The following is a 13,015-nucleotide window of genomic DNA, read 5'->3' on the forward strand; positions in this document are numbered from 1 at the left end:
TCCACTTTGCCTATGCTCAAAAATGGAACAAAGCCTGGATGACAACACCTCCGTTTATAACATGGTTTACTGAATATTTTAAGCCCACTGTTGAGACATACTGCTCAGAAAAAGAAGATTCCTTTCAAAATATTACTGCTTATTCACAATGTACTTGGCCACCCAAGAGCTCTTATAGACAAGGAGATTACTGTTGTTTTCGTGCCTGATAACACAACAGTCACTCTGTTGTCCCTGAATCAAGAGTAATTTCAACTTTCAAAGTCTTATTATTTAAGAAATAACATTTGACGTGGATATAGCTGCCATAAATAGTGATTCCTCAAAGTGAATGGAAAACCTTCTGGAAAGGATTCATCATTCTAGATGCCATTAAGAACATTCCTGGCCAGGTGCGGTGGCTCATGCCTGTAATCCCAGCACTTTGGGAAGCCAATCACCTGAGGTCAGCCGTTTGAGACCAGCCCGGCCAACATGGTGAAACCCTGCCTCTACTAAAAATTAGCCAGGCGTGGTGGCGGGTGCCTATAATCCCAGCTACTTGGGAGGCTGAGGCAGGAGAATCACTTGAACACAGGAGGCAGAGGCTGCAGTGAGCCAAGATCACACCACTGCACTCCAGCCTGGGCAACAAAGTGAAACTCTGTCAAAAAAAAAAAAAAGAAAAAAAGAAAAAAGAAAGAAAGAAAGAATATTTCTGATTCATGGGAGGAGGTCAAAGTATTAATATTAACAGGAGTTTGGAAGAAGTTGATTCCAACCCTCATGGATGACTTTGAGGGATTCAAGACTTCAACGAAGGAAATAACTGCAGATGTGGTAGAAATAGCGAGAGAACTAGAATAAGAAGTGGAGTCTGAAGATGTGCCTGAATTGCTATAATCTCATGATAAAATGTGAACAGATGAGGGGTTGCTTCTTATGGATGAGTAAAGACAGTGGTTTTGTGAGATGGAATCTACTCCTGAAGATGCTGTGAATGTTGCTGAAATGACAACAAAGCTTTTAGAGAAATGACTCCAATTTTGAAGGAAATTCTACTGTGGGTAAAAATGCTATCAAACAGCTTCACATGCTACAGAGAAATCTTTTGTGAAAGGGAAGAGTCCATCGATGCAGTACATCTTTGTCTCATTTCAAGGAACTGCCACAGCCATCCAAACCTTCAGCAACCATTCACATTGAGGCAAAACTCTCCATTAGCAGAGATTATGACTTGCTAAAGACTCATATGATAGTTAGCATTTTTTTTTAGCAATAACATTTTTTAATTAAGACAAGAACACTGAAAATTAATAAAAAAGAAAAAAAACAAAGACCTGTACATTGTTTTAGATGTATTGCTATTGCACACTTAATAGACTATAGTATAGCATAAACATATTTTGTAATTAATTATTTTTAGAAATGGGGTCTTGCTGTGTCACCCTGGCTGAAGCGCAGTGGTGTGATCACATCTCACTGTAACCTCAAACTCCTGGATTCACGTGATCCTCCCACCTCAGCCTTCTGAGTAGCTAGGACTACAGATGCATGCCACCACACTGGGCTAATTTTGAAATTTCTTTGTAGAGACAGGGTCTTGCTCTGTTGCCCAGGCTGGTCTTGAACTCCTGGCCTGAAGCAGTCCTCACACCTTGGGCTCCCAAGATGTTAGGATTATAGGTGTGAGCCACTGCAGGGAGACTAAACATATCTTTTATACGCACTGGGAAACCAAAAAATTTTTGTGATTTGCCTATTGCGATATTTACTTTATTGTGGTAGTTTAGCACCAAACCCACAATCTCTCTGATCTCTGCCTTACTGGAATCGTTTCAATCTGGGGGTTTCTGGGGCTTGTTTCTTCAGAATGTTAGCTCTTTAGAACATGCAGCCAAAAAACTCTTTTTCCTTATAATTTCCACCAGATCTTAACCAACTTGGTCTACTCACCATTGTAACCATGAGGAAAGGGTTGGTTATACTGAGTGATGGTTAACAATCAACTTCCAAATCTCAGTGGCTTAAACAATCAGTGTTTTTATTTCTCTCTCAACCATAACAGGTTGGCAAGAGGGCTCTGCTCAGTTACTCAAGGACCCAGGCTCATGTAACTGACATCATCTTGAATGTGGCTGGTCACTGTGCCAGAAGGGGAAACAGACTGCAGAGTTTCCCATCAGTAATTAAATGCTCCAGCCCAGACTGATGTTGCTTTCATTCATTAGCTAGAACTAGTCCTAGGCCCCACCCAACCACACAAGAAGGCCAGGAAGGGGGCCATGTATCTGGAAGGTGAGAGGACCACTATTCTCCTTTCATAACTTGTCACTTTTTGTCAGATTAGATTATACAGTGTTTTCTCCTTCTCCCACAATCCTTCCCATCTCTGTGTCTTTGTTCTTGAAACACCTTCTTTATGTGGAATGTTCTGCTTGGATGTCTCCTCCCAATCATTACTATTATACTAATCCTTGAAGAAACATGTCAGATCCAACCTTTCCTGACCAACCCAATCAACTCTCTTCCCTAGAAACCCTATAAGCCTTGTGATGTTTCTTAAACGGAATCGTTAATTACTCTTTAATTACTTTTTGTGCATGAATCCCCAAATATATACTTTCAGAAGGCTGTTCTACTTCTTGATATGTTCCACAAGACCAAGAGCAGCATAAAAAACAAGCATCCAATATATACTAGTTACACTGAAGAAATTGCTCGTGATGTCATTTTAAAAATCCCTTCATAGAGAATGAGTCTATAAAAAGTTAATAAACGAGGCTTTCAAACAGAGGCACCCCTCCCTCAAAAAAATTAAGCCAAGATACTGCAAGATGCATAAAGAATCAGGCAGATTCAGTTGTTTATATATAAATTACCAATTAAAGTAGATATTTACAGCCTCTTTCTCCCCATTTTAATATGAAAAAGAAATATGTACTATTATGTTTCTAGAAAAGAAATAATGCAACGAGGCGTTAAGGTAATTTTCAAAAATCAATTAAAAATTTTTTGAGACAGGGTTTTGGCTCTGTCACATTGGCTGGAATGCAGTGGTGCGATCACAGCTCACTGCAGCCTCAACCTTCTGGGCTCAAGTGAGGTGTGTGCCACCACACCCAGCTAATATTAAATTTTTTTTTTTGTAGAGAGAAGGTCTCACTATGTTGCCCAGGCTGGTCTTCAACTCCTGGGCTCAAGGATCTTCCCACCTCGGCCTCCCAAGGTGTTGGGATTACAGGCATAAGCGACCATGCCCAGCCCAAGGTAAAAAGTATTTATTCAGTACCTTCTGGGTCCAAGTCATCACAATAAGGTAATTTGAAGCTAAACTTGGCTGACTACTTCAAAAAGTACTGAAAGCAACAGGAAAGATGAATGTGTAAAGGGACCTTGACAAAGGTTGATGGCAGGAGCAAGCACAAGGTGGAAGAAGAAAATGATCAATTCATTTGGAGATGAGGTGGGGCGCTAGGGAACAATGACAAATAATTCAATAGCGTAAGTATAAGTGGGGCCTAAAAGGAAATTAACGGAGCCTCAACCAGGAAATGGAAGGCCAGGGCTAATAAGGAAAGCTGGGATAAATAAATTACAAGACTACACATAATCCCCAATGTCTCTTACAATAACATTGATGAATTCTCTGAATATAACCTAGAGGTAACAATGCTTGTACTTCAGGTTTGTCTGTAAGAGAGGTGACCAGTCAATAGCTTCTTACTTTCACATATTTAACTCTTTAATCCTGTATACCTAGAATGGCTGAACAGTTTTAGAAGCTATATGTCGATATTCATCTTATTCTGTGCTTCAGGGAAGGAAGAGACGAAAAAGGATAATTATAAATCTCTGCCTGGTTATGCTCATAAATTAAATGGGCAGTGCTATATGGTACTATGGTTTAAATGTGTCCTCTGAAGTTGATATGTTGGAAGTGTAATCCCCAACGCAACAGTGTTAAGAGGTGGGAACTTTAAAAAAGATGAATTTGACTCCCCACAATGTGATGCTTCAAGAGGGCCCTCACTCGATGCTAGTGCCTTGATCTTGGACTTCCCAGCCTACAGAACTGTGAGGAAAGAAATTTCTGTTCTTTATAAATTACCCAGTCTATGACATTTAATTTTAGTGGCACAAAATTCACTAAAACTTGTGGTGAGGTCCAAGAAACACAGAATATCTTTTTCAACCTCAACTGAGATGCCTAAAAAGTGACACTTAGCAGGGTGAGAAACAACAAAGCCATTCTGGCCCCCTTGAAATACACACATTCAACTATTCTGGGAGCTCAACTAGAGGCAACCTGCAAAATCCCCCTGGCCTTCAGTTGTATGAAAACAGTTGTTTAGTCAAGCTTAATTCTTAGTAGGTAAAAGCCCTGATGCGCTCTGCTTACCATGTAAGCCTCTTAACGTAAGATGTACAGCTTTACATCACATAACCTAGTTGTTCCTGTCTTGAAGAGTAAGCCACACCAGAATATTCAGAAAGACCAAGATGAAAAACTACAGGCTGTGAGAAAGGGACCTCAGGATGCAATACGGAACTTGCTTCTGGCTATTACCTTCAATTAACACAAGAAAATGGCCCAGTACATAATCAGCAGCACATATCTTTGGTATAAACCACCATGAACCAAGCTTTCAGCTTTAAAAATAGGGACATTTGCAGAAATTCAAGACCAGCCTGGTCAACATGGTGAAACCTCATCTCTACTAAACATACAAAAATTAGCTGCGCGTGGTGGCAGGCGCCTGTAGTCCCAGCTACTCGGGAGGCGGAGGCAGGAGAATCGCTTGAACCTGGGAGGTGGAGATTGCAGTGAGCCGAGATCACGCCATTGCACTCCAGCCTGGACAACAAGGGTGAACTGTGTCTCCAAAAAAAAAAAAAAAAAAAAAAAAAAAAAAAAAAAGGGGGGGGGGTTTTTTTTTTATCTTCCTTTACACTCACACTAAAGGTCAGAGCTGCAATGCAATATGGATTCTCGGGCTTCTGCCCAGTGCATGGCTACATGGTCTCTACAGTTTCCTAGTCATGCAAGTGTGATGGGAGAAAGGCTGTACCTTAGCTGTGCTCAGTTCTCAGTGCTACTCCCGGAGAGAGCAGGACCCTGTTGAGGGTGATGATCCCATAGTGGGTAGAAACTCTGAAGTACAGAGGGACTCTGGATGTTGCCCACTTAGAAAGGAAAGAGAGTTTGCCCCAGTGGAGGTCAAAAGCATCACTCCACAGTCTGAAAGGAGAGGGGGAGAATGTACAGTCTTCTAACACCCAGGGAAGTAAATTAAATTCACTGCAGAACACAGTTGGGATGTGTTCACTGAAAGCAGAGGCATACATATACAGGGTGGCAGAACCGCTGCTGGCCAAGGTGAAGGGGCCAGAACTGTATGTGGAGAGGTGGAAGATGCTTCATGAGCTAAATCCCAATCCCAGGGGAGCTGGTAAGAACACAGTCAACTCAGTGTTCACTGACAGACACACTTAACCTTATCTCCTATTTGGTCAGAGCAGGACAAGCAAAAGTGTGTTGTGAGGTATGGGGGAGAACATATGGTATTGGTCCCTGCAGTCATGGCAGTCAACAGATCCTTCGGCAAAGGGACACCAACTACTAGTACCTCATACTATGCCACAGTTAACCCTAGATCAAGTTGGACATATATTTCATTCTGAAACAAATGTTTTCCTCTCATGCCTTTGACAGAAGAGAAGCATTGGATTCTCGATGAAGCCAGGAAAATTCTGTTGAAAACGTCTGGAGGCACGCTTTTTTCTGATTTGAGGGGAAAAAAGTTTATTTTTACAAACAAGCCCAAATCCTTGTAGCAGATATGTGGAAAGTATTAGAAGAAAAAGTAGATGGCTGCTTTAAGACATCTCCAGACCAGGCATAGTGGCTCACACTTGTAATCCCAGCACTTTGGGAGGCAGAGGCAGACCGATCACCTGAGGTCAAGAGTTCGAGACCAGCCTGGACAACATGGTGAAATCGTGTCTCTACTAAAAATATGAAAAAGTTAGCCAGGTGTGGTGGCAGGTGCCTGTAATCCCAGCTACTCGGGAGGCTGAGGCACGAGAATCGCTTGAACCTGGGAGGTGGACTTGAGTGAGCTGAGATCGTGCCGCTGCACTCTAGCCTGGGTGACAGAGCAAGACTCTGTCTCAAACAAAAACAAAAACAAAAACAAAAACACATCTCCAGTATTACATGTTTGCTAACTACGGATTACTTCAGCTTCTTGGTCACCATGGACCTCTGAAATACTCTTACGAACTACTGAAGAACCTTTTTGAAGGAGAAATACTGTCATATGGAGATAAGCAAGAGTGGGAAATCAGCATGCTCACTTTAGTTGTGTTGAGCTGATCTGGGATTGCCTTCTGGAGCTTATTGAAAAAGAAACGAAAAATGACATATCACCGTCTATTCCCAACTTCATCATTTATCTGCTTAATTCTGACTATATTCTTTTCTGTGGACATACTGTTAGAAATACTGAAGGCATTTTAATGTTTTCTTTAAATACCATTTCTTAAAATTAATCATGCTTTATGTGACTACTCTTCAGTGATAATATTTCATCTATTCAATTGATATCATTTCTCAAAATGTAGTAATTTTCTGATACAAAGGAGAGAGATACGGTAAGGTCTCTGATGCATGAATGCTGTTGCTTTTGTAAAAAAATCAGTGTTGACACCTTATTTTAAATGTTTTATTGGTAATGAGAGTGGGTTTTGTACATCATGATCTTCAATTTAGTATACCTATGTAGAATTTTTTTTTTTCAGAGTAACTATACTGGAATTGAATAAAGATTTTCAAAACTTTTCTTAAAAAAGAAAAAAAAAGGATTCTACTGCTTTTGGTTGTTTTCATTATAGGCATAGGATTTCCCTGGGCCTTGTGGGTATCTATAACTGGTATGATATACACAGACATGTTATGTATAGACTTATCTATCTAGAAAGAGTGTATTATAACTGGTTTGTATCTATTTTACATATTATACAGTTGACCCTGGAATAACAAAGGTTTGAACTGTGTGGGTCCACTTATATATGGATTTTTTTCTACCATATGTGGTTCAAAAATACAGTATTCAGGGGATGTGAAATGCTCATACACGGAGAGCCAACTTTTTGTACACGTGGGTTCCCCATGGCCAACTATGTGACTTCCATATGCAAGGATCTGGGTATAAGCAGGTGGTCCTGGAACCAATCCTCCACATATATGAGGGATGGACTATATAGTTCTTGAGTTAATACTCCTCCATCGAATCTTCTGTTAATCTTTTATTTTTAAATGAGAGTCAAGAAAAGACAAAACCAAGAAAAAAAAGTAATGAGGATAAGCTATGGCTCTAAGAAAAGTGGTTAGCTAGATGTCTTTGTAATCAGGTAATGTGACTGGTAAATCAGGGAATGATACAAGTATTACACAGAAAACATGTCAGTTCATATGTGCTTTTTCCTACCCAGGAGTTAAAATAGCAGAAGCACAGGATTATAACCTCTGGCAGGAAGAAAAAAAGCCCTGAGCTCTATGGCTGCAAAGTGAGTTCTTTCAGCTGTTTTAAGAACCTTGAAAAATGAATGTCTACATCCATGGCTTCTTACCAGAGGCACAACCCCAGTCTTCTAAGACTTCAAGGATTTATGGCAAGGTATACTTCCTCTATACTCAGAGATCTACTTTCCTCTGCAGTTTTAGCATCCAGAAGCGAGCATTTCTATTCTGCTATTTTTGTGCATTTAAAAATATCCTGTAATAGGCTGATTTGCCTCCCCGTCTCTGCAAGAACCAATTAATGTTTCTGTTAGTGCTGTGGTCACACAGTTGCATAGGTTTTGGGTGGTCTACCCCAGGCCTATTATTCCTATGAGCTCTATTAGTTTTAGAGTACAATTTTGCAGACTATAAGATTTTTTAAGAACATATATATTATGTTACAGCAAAAAAGTCTGTATTCCAAGCCCCAGTTTCTTTCTATAAATTTACTATTATAGAAATCAAACATGATAATACATATTTAACCCACTGGTTGGCCCTAAATAATAGGCTTCCTAATGCAGCTTTGTTACTTTTACCTTAATATTCTCATACAAACAAAAATGGGTATGAGAATGGGCTTTAGTAAACATCAATCCTAAATTATGTATTCCAGGCCTGTGTCTGGGACATCTCTTCCTTTAAAGGTAAATGGAATTAATTTCAAACAGCTTTTAGATGAACTGGACCCAGTGTACTCCAAACCTCCCCCATTACCAGGGTTGTTCTACCTGGGCATCAAACTCAGATACTGTGTAGCTTTTCAGTACCCTTAAAGACAAATGTTATACAAACAGCAAGAACTTAAAATGTACAACCTTTCTAAATATATAATATCAAAAACTAAATTTAAAAAGTACATACCCATATATGCTGCCCAGTGGATAGCACGCCTATCTTTCTTGTCAAAAGCATTAATATTGGCACCTCTAGACAAGAGTAGTTTGACCATCTGGAATAAAAGTAAACACAGTGTCACCAAAATTGTGAAGCACAATTGTCTATGAATGTACATTTGTGACAGTTACTTATCTCAATTTCTCTGGCACTAAATTTCTGCAGTTGCTGAACAGAAGGAGCTAGACTAAATACTGAAGGTCATTTAACATAACAGGACAAAACATGAAAAAATGGTTAACTGTGGGTACTACTGAGGTCAGGCATCAGTACCTTTTTAGGATGCCACTTTGTGCCTTGGTATTTTATGAACTAAGTACAAATTTGGCAAGTCTAAGGCTGAAATATTTAATAAGAGGTTTTGTTCCTATTCATAGTCCAAAATGTTAAAAGTGCATTCTCACTCTAGAAAGGTCTTAAATTTAATTCAAACACAAACATAGTGCCTACAATATAATTATACCTGAAGGTCACTGCATAGTCTGCTTACCTCACAATGTACCAAAAATAATAATTGCAACTAACCATATTTACAATAATTTCTCCACTGGAAGGCTACTGCGATTTCAAATAGGGATACATCTGTAACCTTAACTGCAGTGGAGGCAAGGATTCTTTATAATGGAAAATCAGAAAAGTACAGTAGTCTCCCCTTATCTGCAGTTCCACTTTCTGCATTCAATTACCTGCCATCAACCATAGTCTGAAAACAGGTGACTACACTACAGTTACAGTGGGATATTTTGAGAGACAGACTACATTCATGTAACTTGTATTAAAATCGTTCCATTTTATTATTATTATCTCTTACTGTACCTAAATTATAAATTAAATTTTATCATCAGTATGTATAGTAAAAAACACAGTATCTATAGGGTTTGGTACTATCCAATGTTTCAGGCATCCATAGGGGGTCCAGGAACATATCCTCTGTAGATAAGTGGGAACTAGTTTGAAAAAGACATGGCAGCCACTAGCTCCCAGCCACAGAATCTTGGGAATGTTACTTTACCTATGAGTTCCTATCCCTGCAACAAAAATGAAAGACTAGACAAGTTGGCTTCAAAGGTTCTTCTGTTACCTTCTCTAAATCTTTGGTGTACACATAAACCCCAATCTTTGCTATGACACCTAGCACAGACAATGTTCGTTGTGTAAGATAAATAGCAATTTTCTTAAATTGTTTTGATGGTTCTGTCACTAAAGTATTATCTTGACTAAATGTTAAACTACTAAAAAGCATGTTTTCTAAATTCTGCCTTCCTTTGCCATTTACTTCTGGAAGAACAATAACATATCTCTGTCTTCACATATTTTTCCTCCCACAATAATAGAACATACTTTTCCTGTTGTGTTAAGAGTTGGTAGTGTTCTCCTTGGTCACCCCAGGTTGACTGTGCACAGGTAGTATCTACTACATACATTTCTAAATTTGAGAAAGTTATAAAAGGAGGCAAAATTAGACAAAAATGAGAAAGATAAATCGTTCTATATGCCTTTACTATGCAAAAATGCAAGCTCTTTAATAACTGGGGGGTGGACAGAAGGAGAGAAAAATCATGGTCTAATTGAATGCCACCTACCTCACCATGTCCACTGAAAGCTGCATGATGTAATGCAGTCCTCCCTGCTCGATCAGATACGTTTACATTACTCAGAAGAGGTACCAAAGCTTCAGCACACTTTACAGCTTTATTAGCAGCAGCTATATGTAAAGGGGTTTGCCAATTTTTGTCTCGAGCATTAACATCTGCAGAATGCTTCAAAAGTACCTGAACTGCTTCCTAAAACATATGAAGATAAAAGTTATAAAAGACGAATGAGTTAAAGAGTTTGAGAAATTATTTCTATATATAGTGTGCATGTGTGTATAAATATGTATCTACACATGAAGAAAATAAAAAAGCTCTCATAGAACTCACTATAAACAAGTAGGAATTTACCCAAGGAAACAAAATATTTTGAATGTAAAGGTGATAGAGTACTCAGAGCCATATAAGATGCATCAAGATCAAACATTCCCTTTCCTTACCCTACCATTAAATGCATAAACATTCCTATCAAAACGTGCAAGAAGAAATACTGACAACTATTATTCAAAAACATTCATTTCTTGTATCTTATTTTTCTAGGTAACAAGATACAATTTATACTTTGAATAAATAGTTTTTTGGTTTTGTTTTAAGAGACAGGATCTTGCTCTGTTGCCCAGGCTGGAGTGCAGTAGAGCAATCACAGCTCACTGTAACTTCAAATTCCTTGGCTTAAGTGATCCTCCCACCTTTGCTTCCTGAGTAGCTAGGACTACAGGTGCATGCCACCACCCCTGGCTAATTTTTTAATTTTTTTGTAGAGACAAGGTCTTGCTACATTGCCCAGGCTGGTCTCAAACTCCTGGCCTCAAGTGATCCTCCTGCTTTGGCCTCCCGAAGTGTTGGGGTTACAAACGTGAGCCAGTCATAGAGCCACACCTGGCTCTTTGAACAACTTTAATAGATTTTTTACATTGCATATATAAAAATTAAAAACATACTATTTCTCAATGTATTATACATGCTATATTTTACAAAATGAAAAATCACTAGGATCGATTTCATTAAAAAAAAAAAAAAAAGACACAACATATACAAGGTTGTTTTTGCAGTGCTGCTTAGAGAGAAAGTTAAGGCAATTTAAGAGTCTACTGTCCAAGGGATTTATCTCCCAGAAGCGCATGGAAAACATCACAACACTACCTCTACAAATTGGACTCATGGCAGGATTCCAAGAAATTCAGTATGCCATCAACATTAAGCAATATAATCAGAACTAAACTCAGCAAATTTTTTCTTCTTTCAGTGATAATCCTAATTTTTAGTAAATTATCTGGGGAACCTGCCTCCAATAATTCAACGTGAGTCCTTTTCTATTTTCCCTAAGTGTCGGCTAGTCTGAGAAATAAAGGGAAAGAGTACAAAAGAGGGAAATTTTAAAGCTGGGTGTCTGGGGGAGACACGACCAAGCCACAAAACCAGCAAGTTTTTATTAGTGATTTTCAAAAGGGGAGGGGGTGTACGAATAGGGTGTGGGTCACAGAGATCACATGCTTCATAAGGTAATAAAATATTACAAGGCAAATGGAGGCAGGGCGAGATCACAGGACCGGGCAAAATTAAAATTGCTAATGAAGTTTTGGGCACACATTGTCATTGATATAACATCTTATCAGGAGACAGGGTTTGTGAGCAGACAACTGGTCTGATCAAAATTTATGAGGTGGGAATTTCCTCGTCCTAACAGGCCTGGGAGCACTATGGGAGACTGAGGCTTATTTCATCCCTTATCTGCAACCATAGAAGACAGACGTTCCAAGAGCGGCCATTTTAGAGACCTCCCCCTAAGAACTCATTCTTTTTCTCAGGGATGTTCCTTGCTGAGAAAAAGAATTCAGCGATATTTCTCCTATTTGCTTTTGAAAGAAGAGAAATATGGCTTTGTTCCGCCCGGCTCTCAGGCATCTCAGGCAGCCTGACCTAATGGTTATCTCTCTTGTTCCCTGAACATCACTGTTATCCTGTTCTTTTTTCGAGGTGCCCAGATTTGATATTGTTTAAACAATTTGTGCAGTTAATGCAATCATCACAAGGGTCCTGAGGCGACGTATATCTTTAATTTACGAAGATGATGGGATTAAGAGATTAAAGTAAAGACAGGCATAGGAAATCACAAGAATATTGATTGGGGAAGTGATGTGTCCATGAAATCTTCACAATTTATGTTCAGACATTGCAGTAAAGACAGGCGTAAGAAATCATAAAAGTATTAATTTGGGGAACTAATAAATGTCCATGAAATCTTCACAGTTTATGTTCTTCTGCCATGGCTTCAGCCAGTCCCTCCGTTTGGGGTCCCTGACTTCCAGCAGCAGTAAATGAATGCCAAACTAGATATGAAAATGAAAACGACCAAAACAGAATCTAGGTTCTGATGTCAATTCTATTATTTACAAGGCATACTATTCAAGTCCTAAACTAACCCTAAATGTTCTTACCTGTAAAGGAGATGGGGGTGGGGGAAATAACATCTGCCTACCACTCTTTTCAAGTATGCTATAAAGCACAATAAACTAATGTACATGAAAAGTGTTAGAAAGTGAAAATAGCTATAAATATACAGAGCATCAAGGAAGACTGAACAAAATACTATTAGCCATGAATCACCCATACCATTTTAGGCCTCTGAAATCAAAAGTAGTCAGAACCGTTTGAAACACGGGAAATAGCACCAGTACTTAATAGGGATGGCAAAAGACTGAAGAAATGCCCAGTTATCTATCAAATTGGTAGGGAAGTCAGCCAGCTAATCAAAGATATATGGAGGCCTATCACTCCACAATTCCACAACAGTGATTTATCCAAAAGAAAGTTTTAAAAAATCCATCCAAGAATGCTCATAGCAGTTTTATTCCTAACCACCAAAAACCAGAAATGCAAATGTCCATTAACAGAAAAATGGATAAACAAACAGTGTATCTGTACTATTACTCAGCAATGAAAATGAACCAATAATGCATGAAACATGGATAAATCTCAA

The 13,015-nt window shown here is 38.9% G+C and overlaps 1 protein-coding gene across 5 annotated transcripts in view; it reads right to left on the reverse strand.

Annotated features, from left to right (window-relative positions):
- Window positions 1-13,015, reverse strand: part of ANKRD28 (ankyrin repeat domain 28) — a 197,664-nt gene that overhangs the window by 58,775 nt on the left and 125,874 nt on the right. For all 5 annotated transcript variants that reach the window (XM_032144284.2, XM_032144285.2, XM_032144282.2 and 2 more), the window contains 2 exons: window positions 10,027-10,227; window positions 8,411-8,498 (listed from right to left, as the gene is read on the reverse strand). In XM_032144284.2, coding sequence (XP_032000175.1) covers window positions 8,411-8,498; window positions 10,027-10,227 — 289 coding nt within the window. The remainder of the gene's footprint in view (window positions 1-8,410; window positions 8,499-10,026; window positions 10,228-13,015) is intronic.

This window comes from Hylobates moloch, unplaced genomic scaffold (assembly GCF_009828535.3).
Source record: "Hylobates moloch isolate HMO894 unplaced genomic scaffold, HMol_V3 SCAFFOLD_22, whole genome shotgun sequence".
NCBI classification, from domain to species: Eukaryota; Metazoa; Chordata; class Mammalia; order Primates; family Hylobatidae; genus Hylobates; species Hylobates moloch.